Raw genomic sequence first — 21,285 nt, forward strand, 5'->3', positions numbered from 1 at the left:
TTCACTGTCATTTATGTTTAATATTTCTCATTCTGAAACATATTTATATGCACATCTATTACCTACAAAACAGGAAACAAGCATGATTGTCTTTTAGTACAATACAAAATTCCAAAGGAAGGAATGGTTTTGAAAAAATTTGCACCCTGGTACTCAATTTGAAGGATGTAGAAGCCGGAATAGCTACAGTCCTTAGTCTAGCACCAAGTCCTATTCTAATTAGGTTTTTCACCTTTACTTGTGCCATCAGAGATTGTTTTCAGTTCTCTGTTCTCACTTCCAGATATCTACTTTTTCTTTAACAAATTAGCACCTCAGGCTTATTAATTCCACCAGCAGATGGTCCTGACACATAGAAGTCTCACCATGAAAACGTTTGGATTTTTAATCAGGATGTTCTTTGCCCACGTGGATTCTTCCCCAGCCTGCATGAATAGCTTGAGGTCTGAGGCATTTCAATGAGGCTCAGGTGGTCGGGCTGTTGGCAAATGTGACCTTCACCCTCCAGTCTCCCCAGCACTCCCCCATGCTGCATGCAGTGAATTCCAAATGCCAAGGAAAGAAACTGGGCTAAAAATCCCTATTGGAACGGATATCTTGGAAAAGCATGTTTGTTCTGATCCCGTGGCCGTGGAGGCTCTAGGAGAAAAGTGACTCTCTACCCTCATCCTAGTGAGAGATGGCAAGAGATGGGAGCCAATATCATGACTTTACCTTACATCAACCTGCTGCTGATGGGGTTTACCGTTAAGTGAATTTCAAACTCTTTGACTTGCTATGACAAGGCTGGTGAGAACAGTATAGGCCACTCACAGTGAGCCACTTCTGAAATGCCTCTTACACAGCAATTTATACATAACCATTTAGACACTTTGGCAGCAAAAACCTCCAGGTCGCAGCAGCCCAGTGGTTAGGCACATGTGTCTCCTGGTTGCTTCTAACTAACCACATTCTCATTAGACACCCAGCTTCCTCCCCGTGTCATTATTGTAGGCCTTGAGGATCTCTGCCAAATACTGTTCAGTCTAACCTATATACAAGGTGCCGTATCAGGGCGGACAGAGGGTTTAAGAAACATTTATATTTTCTTAAGTCAGATACTGTCCTAGACACTGCAGATAAAAAGACGTATTTCACACAAGCTCCATCCTCCTGGAAGCCGCAGTCTAGAGGGGAGGCCTCCCAGCTGTTAATGGTATATCCTACAATGCAGTAGCTCCAACACGGGTATGAGGCCCAGAATGAGAATCCAGAGGCAGGATCAACCAACTCTGCTTTTGAAGGCTTCATGGAAGAAGTGATGATGGTTACCGGTTCCCAAAGAATGACTATGAGTTCCACAGGGCAAGAAGGGAGGAAGGAGTTCCCAATCCACCAAGGAGGCCAATGGGCTACTTTGTGTTGCTCCTGAAACACATATACCAAGGGCCAGATAATGGTACCAGCTCAGGGAAGTGTGGCAAGGAGCTCCACAGAGCCCAGGTGATCTATGGCTGCTGAGTTGGCGGGAGGAGTCTGAAGTGGGCACCACACCAAGCACTGAAGAGCTGGCCACATTTGTGGAGGGGGAGCTCCCTGCTTCTGTTCCTGCCTCCTAAGCAGAGGCAGTTTCCACAATGCCAACTGTCTAGGCTCTGGTTTGAAAGAGATCAGACAGGGTGCTCCAAGCCTCCCCAAAAGGACAGTTTTCTGGGGACAGGCCTTTTCTGTCACTTCTTCCTTCAGCGGCTGATTTTCAAATTTTGGTATTCATAAGACTCTCCTGGAGCAGCAGTTCTCCGAGTGTGTCCTGGAGACCAGCAGCATGAGCATCACCTGAGAACTTGTTAGAAATGCAGATTTTCAGACCCCACCCAGACCTATTCAATTAGAGACTCTAAGAATGGAGCCCACTCCTCTGTGTCTTAAGGAGCCCTCCAGGCGCCTCTGATTCTGACCTAAGGTGTTCGTTAAAAATACAGTTTCCTGGCCAGGAACGGTGGTTCATGCCTGTAATCCCGGTACTTTGGAAGGCTGAGGCCGGTGTATCGCTTGAGCCCAGGAGTTCAAGACGAACCTAGACAGCATGGCAAAACCCCAGCTTTACAAAAAATAATACAAAAAAGAGCTGGGCATGGTGTTATGCACTTGTAGTCCCAGCTACTTGGGAGGCTGAGGGAGGAGGATGGCTTGAGCCCAGGACAGGGAGGTTGTAGTGAGCTAAGATCACATCACTACACTCTAGCCTGGGTGACAGAACAAGACTGTCTCCACCACCCACCCCACACACACAAAAAAAAAACAGGTTTGAGATTCTGAATCATTCGAGTGACCAAACATTTTAAACATTTTGCCAACTATTGCAGCACCTCCATGGGCGTTGCCTTCCCAGCCACACCCCTAAGCAGGCCTCAGCTTTCCCTGACACTCCTCTGCACATTTCTGGGGTCACTTTTACCTGAGCCTGGTATTCAACTCCTCACTATGCCATTTCCTATCAACTTCTCTGAACCTTAGTAACTGCAACTATAAAATGGGACAGTAATACAGATTACTATAAGACAGTGCAGGCTTGTCAAGATTCAAGATGTTTCTGTGCCTATTACCCAGGGTTCAACCCTCTGCTAGTTACAGTGGATAATTACAGGTTAGTTAAGAAAACAAACAAACCTGGAAATATATGGTAGTCAGTGTGTCCCCACCGATGGATCAAAACTGACTCAAACACCTCCAGAAAGCATTTAAAGAGTGTGCCAGGTGGGGATTCTGGGCACTGTTACCTCCTTTCTAGGCCTTCAGCTTCTTGACCAAGGGCCATGTGGAATCAGCACTGTTTGGGTTCCTTCCTCTTGCCCACCCCTGCCCAGGGCACACCTGTACTCGGTTCCACCTGCAGTCCACCACCCACCACAAAGGCCTCCAATCTGGATGCAGACTCATATATGAAGATGTTAGGAAGAAGAATTTCTGTATATATTGGGATATTTGATGGGATGGCCTTGTAGAAACCTTTCCAAACTTGAGAGACTAGGATTGATCTGGCATTACTTGACCAACAAGTTGTTCTGAAGTCTTTGGCAGCAAACGTCTCTTCAGAAAGTTCATTCTTGATTCAGTGGTCCCTTTCATGATTGAATTATGCTCAATGACTTTCTCAGCACATTTCCAGAATATTAAGGCTTCCTTCAAGAATATAATATTTGAACAAAATCTGTCCTCTCTTTTAATATGGGGTGATATCTTAGCTCTATTATGCTTTTAAATTAGTTGGTTTCAAATGATGTATCCTGGATCAGGCCTCTGGAGCTTGAGATAATTTCTCTCTCTCTCTCTCTCTCTCATACACACACATACACAATCTACCTAGAAAAAGTTCATTCTAGAATGTAGGGGGGTGAGGAATTTGTGGCTCTCACTTGCTATAGAAAAGACAGTCTTGAATCAAAGTTCATGATTCACTCCAGGCTGGTGCAAAATGCTTTCTTCCTCAGATGGTAGCTGAGTGCTACAACTGGCAGCTTAAACAGCCAAAAGGGCACAGCCAGAAGTAAATACAGCTGGACATTAGCCTTAAAAGCTGTCTCTTGTGCATGAAAAGTCTGAGGTGAGTCAAGCAAACTGCAAAGATTGGCAGGTGAGGAGGTGCTACCCTGTACGGCGTGGGGAGAAAAAACATGGCAAAATGCTTGGATGAATCAACTTCCCTGCTGTAGGTGAGGCGATTTTGACGAAGCATCCATACTTTTAAGAGATACAAGACTGGTGTGTCTGGGTGTATTGCTTCGCAGGTAAGTTGAGTGTTGCATAAATTCTGAACACCTCTTAGCCAAGAGCCAGCATCCCTGTTCTTTTCACTGAGGCACGTGTGTGTGAGTTCATCAGAGGATGCCAAAGTGACAGTCAAAACACAGAATCCTCCAGGTTCTCAACTCCAGGCTTCTCTATATAACAGATGACTTCAATTTCCGTCTCACTGGACCCAGCTTTCTGCAAAACAAATCATCTTTCCTTAGATGTCTTTTAGAGAACTTTTGGGTTCTTTGAAATCTTTACAATTGGCTTTAAGTCTATTATTTTTTAAATAAAAATAGTAAATGTTCACAAAGAAGATGTGAAAAATAAAGTGGGAAGAAGAAGAAAATACCTAGCCATACACCTATCTCCCAAACACAGCCCACTGCTTCTCCTAAGCCTTTCTTTCTAGGCGTAATGTTTTCTTTAGACTTACTTGAAGTCATATGGATACACATCTTTTTTTTTTTTTTTTTTAGACAGAGTCTCACTCTGTCACCCTGGCTGGAGTACAGTGGCATGATGTCGGCTCACTGCAACCTCCACCTCCCAGGTTCAAGTGATTCTCCTGCCTCAGCCTCCCAAGTAGCTGGGACTACAAGTACACACCACCATGCCCGGCTAATTTTTGTATTTTTAGTAGAAACGGGGTTTCACCATGTTGGCCAGGCTGGTCTCAAACTCTTGACATTGTGATCCCCCCGCCTCGGCCTCCCAAAATGCTGGGATTACAGGCATGAGCCACCATGCCCGGCCGGATACACATCTTTAAAAATTGATTTCTTTCTCTCTGACATCACTGATTGTAAATTACATTGTTAAATGTGCTTTGGCGGCATCACTTTTGATAGCTTCATCATATTCCTTCCATAATTTACTACAGTATCCCCCTAACTTTGGACAGTTCTGACCCATTTTGGCTATAATGAATAATGCTGAAAATAATTGGAAAATTGGTAACAAAAAATAAAATTGCCTGTAAGAGATCCTATTCCTTCATCTCATTTACTCATCCAAAATATTTTTTATTAACCGCTCCACACTAGCCGCAGTGCCACGTCTCGGGAATTCACTGATGCACACAGCAGGCCTGGCTCCTGCCTTTATCCATTTTACTGTTACTAGTTTACGGGCAACCTAATTGGAGGAGGAACCCTCTCTTGGCCATTGTAGAAACAAGGAACAGCTGGAAACCAGTCTCATAAATTGAAAGCTCAGGCCAGGTGGCGTGGCTTATGCCTGTAATCCCAACACTTTGGGAGGCTGAAGCAGGCGCATAGCTTGAGCCCAGGAGTTGGAGACCAGGCTGGTAAGACCTTGTCTCTATAAAAAATGTCTAAATAAGTAAATTATCAGAAAACTCAGGATATGATTTTTTAGAATAAGCCTTTCTTTTTGACTGCTAAAGGCCAACTTTCTTCCTTCACAGTGTGTGTGTGTGTGTGTGTGTATTTTTTTTTTCTTTTTTTTTTTTTTTTTTGGCAAGTTCTGGCTCCATCACCCAAGCTGCAGTGCAGTGGCACAATCTCAGCTCACTGCAACCTCCGCCTCCTGGGCTCAAGCCATCTTCCCACCTCAGCCTCCGGAGTATCTGAGACTACAGGTGTGCACCACCGTGCCTGAGTAATTTTTGTATTTTTTGCAGAGATGGGGTTTTGCCATGTTGGCCAGGCTGGTTTCAAACTTGTGAGCTCAAATGATCTGCCCATTTTGGCCTCTAAAAGTGCTGGGATTACAGGTATGAGCCACTGTGACCGGCCCTTCACTGATGTCTAAATTTCTAACTAACTGAGGTCTGAACAAGCAAAAACTTGCTTCTAGGGTGGCAGAGCTCCTCTAAGTCCTGGGACTTTGGGCACCCACCCCAAGCTCAGAGGTGCACATTACCATGAAAAGCAGAGGGTTTCCTTTCCCACTAGCCAAACATTTCCCAGTGGCCACTGCCCATGCACCAGTGTGCCCTCTTGTCACCCTTGTAGCACAGCCTCTGAGAATGGGTTGGATGGCTTTTGTCCTTGGAGGTGGAGGCTGTGCACGGCCTCATGGGGCCCAGCTGTAGGCAGCCCTGCACTGGCTCTCATCCTCTCTCAGGTGGAGAATTTAGGCCATAGAGCTCACAGCACCAGGCAGTACTTCATTTCTCCTATTCTATGTGCTCTTTCTTTCTTCTCTCAGTCTCTAACTGCTTTGTTTTTATGTGAAACTCTGCAATGTGAGAAGAGAATAAGTTGTCCTGAGAAGCCAGGCGCTGTGGAGTGCCATCATTCATCCTCTGCTTATTCTGAAACCAGCTTGTCTGCCCCAAGTTGTTATTTTACACACATGACTTGATTTTAATTAACAACAAATCACAACCTTATACAATAAGCTTTTATACCAGTTTATTTCACCAACTTCGGAATATTAAAGGAAATCTTTTGGGGCTCTGTAGGGAAATTAGATACCAGCATTAAGATGTTCCATTAAGAGGCCAGGACAAATTACTTCAGTTGGCTGCTTAAACTAGATGTGGGCTGGGTGCAGTGGCTCATGCCTGTAATCCCAGCACTTTGGGAAGGCTGGATCACTTGAGGTCAGGAGTTCAAGACCAGCCTGGCCAACATGGCGTAACCCTGTCTCTACTAAAAATACAAAAATTAGCTGGGCGTGGTGGCGGGCACCTGTAATCCCAGCTATATGGGAGGCTGAGGCAGGAGAATCACTTAAACCTGGGAGGTGGAGGTTGCAGTGAGCCGAGATGGTTCCACTGCACTCCAGCTTGGGTGACAAAGCGAGACTCCATCTCAAACAAACAAACAAAACCAGATGTGGTTACTCAGGGGTGAGTGTGCTAGAGCAAGGAGGGACTGGCAGCACGCATCCAGAACAGGCACCAAAGCTCCACCTTGGGGCCCACTCTTCTTCCCAAAGAACTCAGTGAACAAGAGCAGATGGGCCATTCGCCTGATAAAGGAGAACACAAAGATCCAACCATGGGCAGAATGATTCTTTTGCCAGCCTCCATTCTCTACTTCAGTCAGCTAGTAACTGTAACTGTCTATAAATCCTTCCAATACCCAAACTGCAAATGCTAAGGGAAGTTCACCACTTATTGAAATTAATCATTTTGGTGAGTTTTTCCATGAACCCTTTCTTTTCCCTACAACCAGTCACCAGGTGGTTCATCCAATCATGAGTTACTTCATTTGAGAGAAACCTAAATTTGCTAAGAAAACTGTTTGATCTAAATCAAGGGTTGGCAAACTACAGCCGCGGGCCAAATCTGGCTTGTTGCCTGTTTTGGAAAATGAAGTTTTACTGGAGCACAGCCACGCTCATTCATTAGCACATTTTCTGTGGCTACTTTCACACTACAATGGCAGAGTTGAAGAGTTGAGACAGAAACCATTTGTCCCTCAAATATTTACTACCTGGCCCTTTACAGAAAAAGTTTCTTGAGCCCTGATCTAAATAACCGTTCACCTTAAGGATAAATTTGACAAAGTGCAATAATTATACACTGAAAAATCACAAACCATTGCTGAGAGAAGGTAAAGAAAACCTAAATAAATGGAGTGATATGCTATGTTTATAGATAAGAAGACTTAGGATGTCACTTTTCCCCAAATTAACTTACAGCTCAACACAATCTCACCCCAAATCCCAGCTACCTTTTTTTGTAGAAAATTATCAGCTGAATCTAAGATGTATATGAAAATGCAGAGGACCTAGAATAACCAAAACAACTTTTAAAAAAATCACTTTTGGAGGCCTTACACAAATGGTCTCGTGGTTTACGATAAAGCTACAGTAATCAAGACAGTATTGTATTGGCATAAAGATAGACAAATAGATCAATAAAACCAAACAGATAGTCCATAAATAGAACCAACGACATACAGCAACTAATTTCCTACAGAAATGCCAAGAAAATTCACTGGGGAAAGGATGATTCACTTCAACAAATGATGCTGGAACAACTGGACAGCCATATAAGTAAGTGACCACTGGGCTGAACCTAAGTGCTCTGAATGGTGAACAGGCCTAAGAAAATGCATATTGGGTAAAATAATTTGCCTTTTCTATGGTCTTTTTTATACTAAAGAGCTAAAGTTCCCTCTGAAAATTCTGTATTAACTAAGATATTCGTGTGGAAACATGGAGTCTTAAAACATTAGAGCTAAGCAGAACATTGTACAATCTCATCTGTGTCCCTTATTATACCAGAAAGAAATTCAGAACTCAGAGGGTTGAAGAGATTGTCCAAAGTCAGTTAAGGGATGGCTGATATGAAATTAAAATTTAAGTCTAACTGTCAAGAACACTTATAACTCAGTACCTTTCCAATATGTCAGAACAGTAATGAACGTGCATAATAAAACAATCAGGCAAGCAGGCATGGTGGCATGCTTCTGCAGTCCCAGCTACTTGGGAGGCTGAGGTGGGAGGATCACTTAGGCCCAGGTGTTTGAGACCAGCCTGGGCAACATAGCAAGACCCCATCTCTTAAAAAATACAAACAACTGAATCAGCCAAAGAACAGAATGACTGAAGCAACAGAAATGCTCCTGGCCTTCTGAGTAAAAACCCTGCCTTATAATATAGAAAACTAAGAACCGAATGACAGCTCCCCAGGGGACTCAACCCTGGACACACATGGCATATCATAAGAACTTTCAACATTACCTCATAGTTAGTGGTTACAAAGAGATCTTTGATATTACTTTTTGGTGCTGGAATTGGTGGAAACAACTTGATCCATAAATGACATCTGAAAACAGAGAAAAGAAGGAATTAGGTGAGCATGAGTATACCTTTTGTCTCTAAATATCTACTCTAAAAATTGACCTGGTTAATTCTAGAACCTGCTGTTTTGTAAATTCAGAATCTTTACGTACCAAGACTTCCACAATTATAGTTGAAGACTTTGTGGGTACCACAAGCCTCTGCTGTGGCCCTGAGTCATCCAGGGAAGACCAAATGGAAACTGCTTTGTGTCAGTGGGTGTTACAAGGCCTAATATCTGAAAATGAACTGTATATTTCAAGTGGGTGGTGCTGATTGAAGCATTCCTTCCTCAATTATGTTTACTCACAGAGTTTACTTACTTTTTTTTTTTTTTTTTTGGAGACAGTGTCTTGCTCTGTCACCCAGGCTGGAGTGCAGTGGCGCCATCGTGGCTTATTGCAATCTCCACCTCTCGGGCTCAAGTAATTCTCCTGCCTCACCAGGCTGGTCTCGAACTCTTGACCTCAAGTGATCCTCCAGCCTCAGCCTCCCAAAGTGCTGAGATTACAGGCGTGAGTCACCATCCCCAGCCGAGTTTACTTTCTTTTCATCTCCTTTGTACTGCCTTCCCCCAAACTGTAGATGCCATCCGAATATAACGTTTATAATAGTAAAGCTGTTTAATATAAAAGTCTTTTTTTTTTTTTTTTTGAGACAGAGTCTCGCTCTGTCCCCCAGGCTGGAGCGCAATGGTACGATCTTGGCTCACTGCAGCCTCCAACTCCCAGGTTCAAGTGATTCTTCTGCCTCAGCCTTCCAAGTAGCTGGGAATACAGGCGCGTACCACCACGCCCAGCTAATTTTTTGTATTTTTAGTAGAGACGGGGTTTCACCACATTAGCCAGGATGGTCTCGATCTCCTGACCTCATGGTCCACCCGCTGTGGCCTCCCAAAGTGCTGGGATTACAGGCGTGAGCCCCCATCACCCGGCCCTTATAAAACTCATTTTCTTAATTATGAAAGGGCCAAGACAAAACATGTTTTTAAACCTCCTAAAAGGTCTTGTGCCTTACTGAATGCTAAAATGGGTAAGGGATACTTATGGGCCATTTGTGGACTCTAGGATAGGACACCAGATCCACATGCGATTTCTAGAATCTGTGTTTGACCTAATAGCCATCAGCCACTCAGGGGCCTGGTGACTTGATAGCTGAGGATGATGACATGCAGGTATTGTGGTGATTTTAGCCTTCCTGAGCTGTGAAAAACCTATACTGGCAGCTTACCCTAGACAGCCAAGGACCGAGAGGAAGACTGAGAAGGAATCAAAAGAAACCCGCAAGTAGAAACCTTCACAGAAATTAAAAGCTGTCGACAACTTCAGGTAGGAGTGAGTGATAGCCGAGGGCTGCATTGTGCTCTGTCCAACTTCTGTAAATCACCTCTGGACGTTTCCACTTTTGATTTAGCCTACACTCATCTTGGACAGGTCATCCAGGCACAAAAATGCCACAAATTTTACCTGATAATAAGAACCCTCTGCCTACCGGATGCATGGTAAGCCTGTAAAAATGCAGTACTCACACCCCACTGCAAGCACGCAAATGTAAAGAACACTTACATTTTACAGATAAGCGAGAGAATTAACAAGATGAAGCAGATGGTTGCCATAATCACAATGAGAAACCACTCTCTCAAGGGCTTGTGTTCATCATTTCCTGGTGGAAAACAAAAAAGAAACAAAAAAGTATAAAGTCCAAGTTAGAAGCAGCGGGTAAAAGAAATGATGAGGCTGGGGTCATCAGACAGCTCAGGTTTGAGTTGCCGGTGCTGGGGGGTGGGCAAGTAGCTTAACCTCCCTGAGACTAAGATTTCTCATCTGTGAAAGAAGGTAACAGCCATCTCACAAAGTTGATATAGGGTGAGATGAAATGATGGCAGTGAGGCCACTTTTATTCTTAAAGAATGATTTATTCAATCAATCAGCAAACATTTATGGCATTCATTCCATGTACTGTGCCACTTGGATCTTGGAGCTTATCTGTTTTTGGTATGTAGTAAGGTTTTCAGATAGAAAATCCACAAAAAGATAAGCCTATTGAGTAACCCAATGGCATCACAATCAAAATACAAAGTTGGAAATTAAACTTTTGGAGGAAGTAAAGTATGAGATAATACTTGTAGTGAACAATAAAGGCATCAGACTCTAAGTGCTTTTCAATCTTAAATATCTTCAAAGCACCCCTTACCATTATTCCCATTTTACAGACATGAAAGGAATAAAACTGCCATTAAGTCAGTACAGAAAGTCAGTATTTTGTATGTTTGTATGCCACTTATTCTCTGTTTAAATTTGCTTTGAATCTACATTTAAGGGACAGATTCTTCTAGGAACTTCTTTATTTTATTATACTTTAAGTTTTAGGGTACATGTGCACAACTTGCAGGTTTGTTACATATGTATAAACGTGCCGTGTTGGTGTGCTGCACCCAGTAACTCTTCTAGGAACTTCTGTGATAGCTTTGGGGTGTGTAATTTTTCTTTTAAGTACTAGAAGGGCGTCCAAGACAAACTCAAGCCAAGTGCAGTGGCTCACGCCTGTAAATCCAAGCACTTTGGGAGGCCGAGGCGGGTGGGTCATTTGAGGCCAGGAGTTTGAAACCAGCCTGGCCACCATGGTGAAATCCCATCTCTACTAAAAATACAAATATTAGCCAGGCGTGGTGGCAGGCACCTGTAATCTCAGCTACTTGGGAGGCCGAGGCACAAAATCGCTTGAACACAGGCAGCAGGGGTTGCAGTGAGCTGAGACTGCACCACTGCACTCCAGTCTGGGGGACAGAATGAGACTCTGTCCCCCACCAGCCCCCCTGCCAAAAAAGAAAAGAAAAACTCAAGACCATTTACCAAATAGTGTTTAAAGAGGTTACGTGCTTGCTAACCTGCCGGATTGGATAATGTAAATCCTGTGTCATCTCCCTGAATACGAGTTTCCTTTCCGTGGGAGAGGCTGCTCATTCATTAATTCCTTTATTCATCCATTTAACTAATATTTACTGGGCTCCTATTATGTGTTTGGAACTGTACAAATTACTGGGATTCAGTGGTCGAAAGATCACATATGGGTGCTCCTGTCATGGAGTCCATTAGGAAAGAATCACACTCAGCAAATAGCAACACAAGCAGTGATTTAATGACGAGCATGCTAAATACTGTGGTGAGGTTTCAACCACACCGCACCAGGAGAAAAGGTTACCATCCTCAGTTTGCCACGAACTGCTTCCTCTAGAAAACAAGAAATACATAAGTGGAATTTTCAGGTCCTTGTTAAAAGCCTAAGACTTCCAAAATACTTAAAACTCAAATCATTCAAGTGACAGGAAGGAGAGATACCTTGGGATATAATGCTAGTGATTCCAGCCTTGCCTTGTTCTCTTGCTTTTTTGCCTCCTGAGGACCTTTACCCAAGCTTTATCTTCTACCTCCCGAAAGTTTTAATCTCCTTCTTCATCTCTTCCCTTCTGCTTCAAATATTCATAGAGTCCTTCATCTTGAATAAGCCATGACCCTGCTTTGCCATCTCTCTCCACTGTCATGAAATACCTTCTTACTTTATTTCCCAGTCTAAATTCTTGAATAAGGGCTAGGTGCGGTGGCTCACGCCTGTAATCCCAGCACTTTGGGAGGCTGAGGCAGGTGGATCACTTGGGGTCAGGAGTTCAAGACCAGCCTGGCCAACATGGCAAAACCCCATCTCTACTAAAAATATAAAAATTAGCAGGGCATGCTGGCTCTTGCTTGTAGTCCCAGCTACTCAGGAGGCTGAGGCAGGATAATTGCTTGAACCTGGGAAGTGGAGATTGTGGTGAGCTGAGATCGTGCCAGTGCACTCCAGCCTGGGTGACAAGAGCGAGACTCTGTCTCAAAAAAAAAAAAAAAAAAAAAATTATTTAAGGGGTTCGGGCTGCTTCCTTTCCCATCTCTAACACTGCTTTTTTAATGTGACTTCCTCCTAGTCTAATTCAAAAGACGCTTGGTTTCTTTTTCCAGCTTTATTTTTACTGACCTCCTTCCTGAATTTCAGACTGTGTATAGTTGAGCCCACCTTGAAACCGAGTCCTCAGCTTTATTGCCCATATCTCTTCTTAGATGGCCCTTCTCCCCATTTTAATTTCGACTGGCCCTCTCCACTTATCCTTTGACCCTTTGCTGTTTTCCACTGTGGCCTATTCTTTGAACTTTGAAAAGTTTGTTTATACCACTTCATCTTTTAATTTTATGAAGTCTTTTCCCAGGTTTTTATTCCTGGTCCTGCCTGACATTCAGCTCCAGGCCTGGATCTTAAACTGTCCGTAGGTGAAACCTGCTCGGATGTTTCTCAAGGCTGACAACATTCAAAACCAAACACATGCTCTTCTTCATATAAAAACCCCTTCTCTCACTAACTGCCCATTTCAGTCTCCATTCTTCCAAGCCCCCAAACCTGAAGCCTTGAAGTCACTTTGACTCTTTCCATCCTTTACAGCCCCTGTCTCTTCTCCTCATTCCCTTGGTTCATGTCGTTACTGCATACCCAGTGATTAGTGCCGGACAGGCATGCTTTGTCCAGTGCTTTCATCCCTGCCTAGTCTGGAAACCTGGCTTGTAGTCTCAGCTTGCTGTGAAGGTGGTCATTCTGGGCCTCGGTTTCCTCATCTAAAAATTTGGCAGTTGAAATATATAACCCATAGATCCTTCCCCAGCCAGCACCTTTTCTAGCACCACTCACTCAGTCGAGGGTACTGTCACTTCATGTACACATACCTTTAATAAAATTGGTTTTAGAAAAGCAGTGCCTTTTTGGGCCGGGTGTGTTAGCTCATGCCTGTAATCCCAGCACTTTGGGAGGCCCACAGGCAGATCACTTGAGGTCAGGCGTTTGAGACCAGCCTGGCCAACATGGTGAAAGCCCGTCTCTTCTCTTCTAAAAATATAAAAATTATCCAGGTGTGGTGCCGCATGGCTGTCATCCCAGCTACTAGGGAGGCTGAGGCAGGAGGATCCCTTGAACCTAGGAGGCAGAGGCTGCAGTGAGCCCATCACGCCACTGCACTCCAGCCTGGGCTACACAGCAAGACACTGTCTCAAAAAAAAAAAGAAAACAAAACAAAAGTAGTGCCTTTTTGCTGCTGGAACTTTAAAAGTTTATAAAGTATAAAAAAGAAAAAAGAAAAATCAGTAGTCACTGGAAGTAACTAAGAGCTTATTTTCTATACATATTTTTACATTCACTTTTTCCGAGTGCTTCTAGGTGCTCAGATACTGTGTAAAGTGCTTCACATTCATTCTCGATTTAATTCTTACAGCGATGCTTTGAGATGGACACTATTATTCTCACTGTACAGATGGAGGAACTGAGGCAGAAAAGGACAGAGTAAGTCAGCCCAGGCCACACAGCCAGGAAGTGCGGAAGCCCAACCAGTCCGTGCTCTTAGCCTTGATGTAGGAATCCCATTCCCCTCCCTCCCTCTGCAAAACTGAGGGCACACTGAATACACAGGAGCTTCGCTTCACTTATTCTAAACATTGCTTTTCATTGAGAACTCTCCTGAGCATCATCCCTATAGCTCTCTGTGCTTCACTGTGGGAAGCCCTGTTCTATTGTTTGTATCCCCGTTTCTGATAAGGCTAAGTGTGCTGACAGCTTCTCTAATTAAAGGTGGCTGCTTTGCAAACTACCGTTTCTCCTGACATTCCCCAAACTCTAGGTGGGACTGAAGCCCTTTATTAAAAACCTATGGCTATACTATTTATTTATTTATATGAGATAGAGTCTTGCTGTATCACCCAGGCTGGAGTGCAGTGGCATGATCATAGCTCCCTGCAGATTCTAACTCCTGGGTTCAAGCAATCCTCTCGCCTTAGCCTCCGAAGTAGCTGGGACCACAGGCACGCATCACCATGCCTAGCTAATTTTTAAAATATTTTGTAGAGATGGGGCCTCAGTATGTTGCCCAGGCTGGTCTCAAACTCCTAAACTCAGGCAGTTCTCCCACTTTGGCCTCCCAAAGTGCTGAGATTACAAGCGTGACCAACTGTGCCTAACCCTATGGCTATAGTATTTTTTTTCAGGTTTTTTTTTGAAATATATTTATGTCTATTGTTTTACAAAAAGGCATTAGCCACATTTTGTTAAATAATGGAAAACAGACCCTCAAAGTGGCAAAGCTTTTGTTTTCCTAAATCCTACAGATACTCGATGGTTCCAGGATTAATACTCAGTTCTCTGGATTGGAACTGAGAGCTCTGTTAGACTTCATTTTTATTGCATTCTTTCTTAGGTAATGTAAAGAGTAGCTGGGAGAAACTAATAACAGCAAATCAAATACCATCTTTATTTCCCAGTCGATTTCCTGAATAAGGAATTCAGCCTGCTTCATGGCCCCATCTCTGAAACTATTCCACGCTCCTAACCATGATGCAAGTATCCTGATAACCACATTCAGAAACTGCAGGTTTATAGACACCGGATGCAAATTCAGCAAGTGGTACATCAGCAGAAAAAAAGTTATCCTGTTTATAACTAGGTTAAACCAACAGCAAAAGTATGGGTCCTGCAGAAAGAAGGGGCAGTGTTGTAAATAATAATCAGGGTCACACTCTCAGTCACATTTGGGTCTCAACTTGTGCAATATCCCCTAGCCTGATACGGCAAGTTTTGATAACAGGACCGTTTTCTTCTGACCATGATTACAAAAATCTTTTCAGTTAAACCACTCTCAAGTTATTCACTTCAGCCCTCACTTTGATAAGCGAAGATTCTCACTGAATTAGCAAAAATATCGAGGCAACCCTGATTTTATTTCATTAAATGAAAAAAAGTTATTGATGCATACAAGGTACTACGTGAGAAGCAAAGTCACGGTCACTGCCGGGAGGGACTTGGCACATTAGTCATTTCTCCTGGCCTGGCCTCTCCAGTTGCCCCAAATGCATTAGGGCTACTCCCCTATAGCTAGCTGAAAACAGAACTAACCCCTGAAAACACAACCAAGGTCGGCTTTTCCTTAAAGAAAACATAAATTGGCAGGAAAATTTTGTGCAAGCAAAAGCTTTCACATACCTATTGCGAAGTAGACATTACTTGTGGATTATCTACTGTTCAGTTACTTATTTATGCAAAAAAATGCCAGTACGTTAGTGAATTAAAGTAAGCACCTGCTCTGCTTTTACTGAAAGTAGAGCAAGGAGGGAAGATCCCACTGAGAGTATACATTCTTTGGGTCAAAATGATTAAGAATTTCAATACTATAAAATTTGGGAGATCCCGTAGTATAGTCTTAATTTGAATTCTGGGGTCTCCAACCTTGGAGATTAAAAAAAAAAAGTATTTTGAGGTAATTTGACTCTTTGCTCTGACTCAAGGAGAATACCTTTCTTGCCATTAAAAAGGAAGTCACAGATGTTTCTTTTCAAGAAATCAATGGGCACTGCCATTTGGTTATGCAAAGATGGGTTTCAGAAAGAAGAAGTCACACAGCCTATTCTTGTAAGGAGGCGAAGCTCTCCAGACTCCCCATTTGATTCCTGGGTGCTTTTTAGGCATCACTAATGTAAAGCATTTGGGAAATTCAGTTGTCTGGTGTCTGGGGACCTCAGTTTCCATTATTTTTGACATCTTAACCATTTGACCTTGCAAATAAGCCAATAGTCTGGTATTCTTCTATGACCCTAGAATGTATGTGGAGTGGGACATGGGGTGCAGGTGGGCTGGGACAGTGGCAACACAGAGGGCAGAAGGACTGCAAGTATTGGACCCAAACTAGTCCCAGCTCTGCCTCTGGGAGCTTTGTCAAGCCACTTCCGTTTTAGGGCTGCAGTCTCTCTTGATCTAGAATTCTATGATCTATGAAGTTTAGACTAATAGCTCTTAAGAGATGAATTTGATTTGGAAGCCTGTTACACCTTAAATTGTGCAGAAGTATGAACTTTCAGTGCTTACATATTGATTTTGAATCTGATTTCAGACTCAACAATAGGTTTCCAGGGAAAAGAGCTAATTAGTAAATTGATGGGATGCTTCCAACAGAGCAGGCCTGCTGTGTTTTTAGAGCCAGCAGGTGCTGGGAGAAGTTCAAATGGCACCAACAGGGTTGGATAATTGAGAGGATGTCAATATGGCAGTCTGTGATACACGGTTTAACTAGCTTCCTGTGACTTGCCTCCAGTTGGAGGGGAGAATGGCATCGTTCATGAATGAACATCCCAAACCAGATCACAGGCTTCCAGTGCAGGCAAGTCAGGAGCAGACCTTTTGGGTGAGTGAGCTTTCAAGGCAGCTGTCAAATGGACTGTGGGAGGTACCTGGTTTAGAGAAATAAAAAGAGGGCAGCAAAATGCAGCCTCAGTGAACAAAATGTGTAGAGTAGTGAAGGACCCAGATCACACACACAACTTGCACTATGTTCATCTGGTGGAACTGGGCTTGCGTTAACCGAATAGAGAGAGGAAATGGAGACTGTGTGTTTGTGTCCATGTGTGTATTTGTGCACATGCGTGTATTTGTGTGTGCATTCAGGATCAGCTGGATGGCTCACTGCAGTACTGCTTGTCTGCATTATCCCCCAGTAGGACTAGACTTGATGAAGTTGAGTGGGGAATTCCTCATGGCAGTTTTCTTCTCTGCAGGCTTTCCCACAAAGCACCAAGGGCTATGTACCTTCTGGAGCCCCCCCAAGCAACCCAGAACTTTCTTCCCTGTAAGGGGTTGCTGAGCCTATTTTATCAACCTGCTAAAGCAGATGAAAGCTGGCTGCAGAGGATGTAGTCATCACACAGAAGTAAGCAACAAGGGATGAAGAGGGTTAGTCCTAGACCAAGTGTGGAGGCTCCGGCCTGCAATCCCATCACTTTGGGAGGCCAAGGTGGGTGGATCACTTGAGGTCACGAGTTCAAGATCAGCCTGGCCAACATGGTGAAAATACTGTCTCTACTAAAGGTACAAAATTAGCCAGGCAGGGTGGCATGAGTAATTCCAGCTACTCCGGTGGCTGAGGCAGGAAAATTGCTTGAACCCCCACAGGAGGTGGAGGGTGCAGTGAGCCGAGATCATTGTGTGACCGCCCTCCAGCCTGGGTGAGAGAGTGAGACTCCATCTCATTAAAAAAAAAAAAAGAGGTTTAGTCCTGGTTCTGCCACTTGCTACCAAAGTGACCTTCGGCAGGGTAGCCTCTCCAGCTTCTATGTCCTGCATTATAAAACAGGGATAAGGATTGAATGAATTAACACATGTGAAGTGCTTAGCACAGTGCTGATACATAGGTGCTCAATAAATATTACTTATTATAATTACGATTAGGATGAAATGCATTGTGTCAACAAATTCATCAAGATAATTTCCCTTTCATCAAAGCAAGGCCAAAATTGGAGTGCTATCAGAATTCTAAAAATGCAGAGAGATAAACTCAGGTCAGGAGAAATAAACACACACCAAATATTCTAGATACTGAGGAACAGAAAAGGGTATGGGTATTCCTACCCTTCAAGGATTTAGGGTTCATAATGTTCATTAAGATGAACATTATGAAGAACTTGGACAGGAACATTTAGACAAGAATGGCCTGGAGAGGCCGACTTCATTCCCAATGGCTTGTCTGGATGGAGGCTAACAGGGTCAAGAGCTGGCAGAGCTTCCTGCTTGCACAGCCCCCAGCCCCTCTTGCTGAGTGTGGCCCATCCTCCAGCCTCAGTTTCCCTGGCTGGAGTAATAGCCCCCCAGGGCAATGGAACATCTCGAAAAGAACCCAGGTGTGGAGCCAATCCTCTAGCTGTGTTCCAAACCCGGATGTCCCACCTACTATCGGTGTAGCTTCCAGCAGTTCCTTCACCTCTCTGCATCTGTTTTCTCACCTGTGTGATTAGGAAATCATGTGTGTGATGATAAAAGATGATGTAGGTGAATATGTCCTGCACAGGGGCTGGCCCCCTGACAGCGTCCCTCCCTCCCCCAAGCTGCCATCCCGCCATGAGGCAGAATGTATACCTAGAAGGGTGATGTAGGCACCAATAGAGGTGGCTGTGCCTGAAAGCACTGTGGGAACTCCCTGCTCCTGGCATTTGGAGATGAAATCTGAAAGGTCCCTGTTAGCCCTCCTTCAGGCTAGTGGGATGACCACAGGCGTGAGGCAGTCCGGCCCCCCTGGTGGGAACAAACGGTGGGGCTGCCAGGTGGGATCTAACCAGCCTGGACAAAAGGAAGCAGTATGACCAAGCCATCTGTCTACCCAGGAAAAGCAGAACCACAATAAGCTGTGTTAGTCTTAGGTAAGCCTAAGTGGGTCTTTCGTGTTGTTATTGGGTCAACTCTTGTTACTTTTAAGCAATTTCTGCTACTGTGTAGACCCAGGGGCTCCCATCTGTAACCTCAAAAGAGTTTTGCAAGATTATTTTGGAAGGCCTAGGGATAGCTCATGCGGACCCTCCTACAACATTTCCCTTTCATCTTCCTCGTTTTGCCACAGTGTGAGAATTTAACAAGAAAAAGCTGCTGAAGGAGAGCGACGGGATCAGGAGAGACAGAGAGAAGGGATTAGAGCTCCAGGTGGGAGTCAGAGTGCAAGGAATCAGGCTGGAGCTGCGGGACCTTGGCACAATGCAGGCAAACTGGAAAATGAAGATGCATTTGATGGTCCCAAAGGTGACTCCAGTTTTTGATTCCAGGTGCCCAGGACAAAGGTACCAAGTCACCTCACACATCAGCCCATGAATGTCAAGTCAAAAGAAAAGGGCACAGGAGTTTCTCTGGAGTTGCCTTCCTTCCAGCCCATATTGCCATAGGCCACCCTGATACCCTACCTCAACCCATTTTCCTTAAGTCCTAACAGATTCTAGGATGTGTCACAGGACTCTGAGACTGCCACTCCACCAGCTCAAACTCTGACAGGAAAGCAAAGGCCAAGATTTCCTATGAACAACACATTTCTATGTTTAAGGAGCTGTCTGCTGTGCCCCTGTCTGCTGTGGCCTCATGAAAATGAGTGATCTGAAAACTGTGCTGAGTCTTCTACTCCCCTGGGTATAGGTGCCATACATCTCAAGACTAATGAAAGTCAAATTTTGGCCATCAAATTTTGCTTTCAGTGAGGTCAAAGCAAAACTCCATCGTTTCTTTGAAGGGCAATTGCAGTGATTGTAGTCTGTCACAGAAGAAGCAGTTCTCAGAACCACTGATCCTGACCGAAGACACGGCCAGAAATAAGTGCAGGGTAGACCCACATAAGTCTCTTTTCCGCGAGCAAGGATATGACTGTGGGAAAATTTATTTTCATCATTCCTTGTTTCACACTTGGCATTTGAGCTTCATGGATGGAGGGAAGAAGAGAAGATGATGGACTTGAGAAAACACACAGCTTCATGAAGACCAGGGTCAGGAAACAAAAGGTTTCGATAAACAGGAGACAGCAAAGATAACAAAGGAACAGAAGAATCCGGAAGTTAAGAAAGTTTAAAAAGGAGAAAGACATGTAAAAATTGGGAAGTTAGCTCTTAAGATAAGACAGAGAAGCCAGCTGATCTAGGGCAGTTGATAACGAGTACTGATAAAATGAAACTGCTACTTCCATAAAAAAAAAAAAACCCAGCCCAGCTCAGTGGCATGTGCCTATAGTCCCAGCTACTCAGGAGGCTAAGGCAGGAGGATTGCTTGAGCCCAGGAGTTCGAGACCAGCCTGGGCAACATAGTGAGACCCCTCATCTCTTAAACAAAAAATTCTAAATCAAATTGTAGGCCTCATTTAGTTTTTTGAGAAATCTTCCAAAGGAGAAGTCACTATATCAAAAAGACACCTAATGTACATGTTTATCACAGCACAATTCACAATTGCAAAGATATGGAATCCACCTAAGTGCCTATCAACCGATGAGTGGATAAAGAAAATGTGGTAAATATACACAATGAAATGCTACTCAGCTGTACAAAAAGAATGCAATAATGTCTTTTGCAGCAACTTGGATGGAATTGGAGGCCATTACCCTAAGGAAAGTAATCAGGAACAAAAAACCAAATACCATATGTTCTCACTTATAAATGGGAGCTAAACTTTGGGTACACAGAGGCATGCAGAGTGGTATAATGAACATTGGAGACGCAGAAGGGGAGAGGGTGGGAGGAGCATGAGGGATGAAAAATTACCTGTTCAGTATGATGTAAACTATTTAGCTGATGGGTACAATAAAAGCCCAGACTTAACCACTATGCAATTCATCCATGTAACCAAAAACCACTTGTACCCCTAAAGCTGCTGAAATAAAACAATTGTTTTTAATTTAAAAAATTCCATGCTCTGGAAATTCTAGGACAGGAGAGCCAATCAGGCACTGTTCAGAGCAAGCAAAGAGCACTCACTTGCTAACTATACCCCCTCCCTGCTGTCCCCTGTGCCCCTTGGCTGGCCAGGGACCTTACCAACAGAGCTGGACAGCACCCCCAGCCTCTCCCAGCTCACCTTATCTCATCAATCAAAACTTACCCTGTGTCTCATTTTTTTAATGAAATAACCTTGGGCTATAATGGGTTAATTAGTTAATCAAATCTATTCTAATTCGCTAATTGGCTCATATGTCATCTATTTGAGAAAATTGTATATTAATAGCCACTTCTTGGCTGTTTGACAACTGCTGAGTCATTTAGTATCTCAGGACCTCCACCTTCTCACATTAAAATAATGGGGGGGAAATTAATAACTAAGAAAGGGGTGATATTTGAGTTGAGTCTTGGAGTAAAATGGAGTGGGAGGGCTGCAGCGTGCTGTTTTTAAGATAAGGCAAA

General features: G+C 43.8%; 1 protein-coding gene across 1 annotated transcript in view; it reads right to left on the reverse strand.

The window, feature by feature from the left end:
- The window catches only part of IL5RA (interleukin 5 receptor subunit alpha), a 42,201-nt gene continuing 20,916 nt past the window's right edge, over positions 1-21,285 (reverse strand). The window contains exons 10-12 of the mRNA XM_004033512.5: positions 10,101-10,197; positions 8,437-8,521; positions 1-3,966 (exon numbers count right to left, since the gene is read on the reverse strand). Of these exons, the coding sequence (XP_004033560.2) occupies positions 3,880-3,966; positions 8,437-8,521; positions 10,101-10,197 (269 nt within the window). The 3' untranslated portion in view covers positions 1-3,879. The remainder of the gene's footprint in view (positions 3,967-8,436; positions 8,522-10,100; positions 10,198-21,285) is intronic.

Source organism: Gorilla gorilla, chromosome 2, assembly GCF_029281585.2.
Source record: "Gorilla gorilla gorilla isolate KB3781 chromosome 2, NHGRI_mGorGor1-v2.1_pri, whole genome shotgun sequence".
Taxonomy (NCBI): domain Eukaryota; kingdom Metazoa; phylum Chordata; class Mammalia; order Primates; family Hominidae; genus Gorilla; species Gorilla gorilla.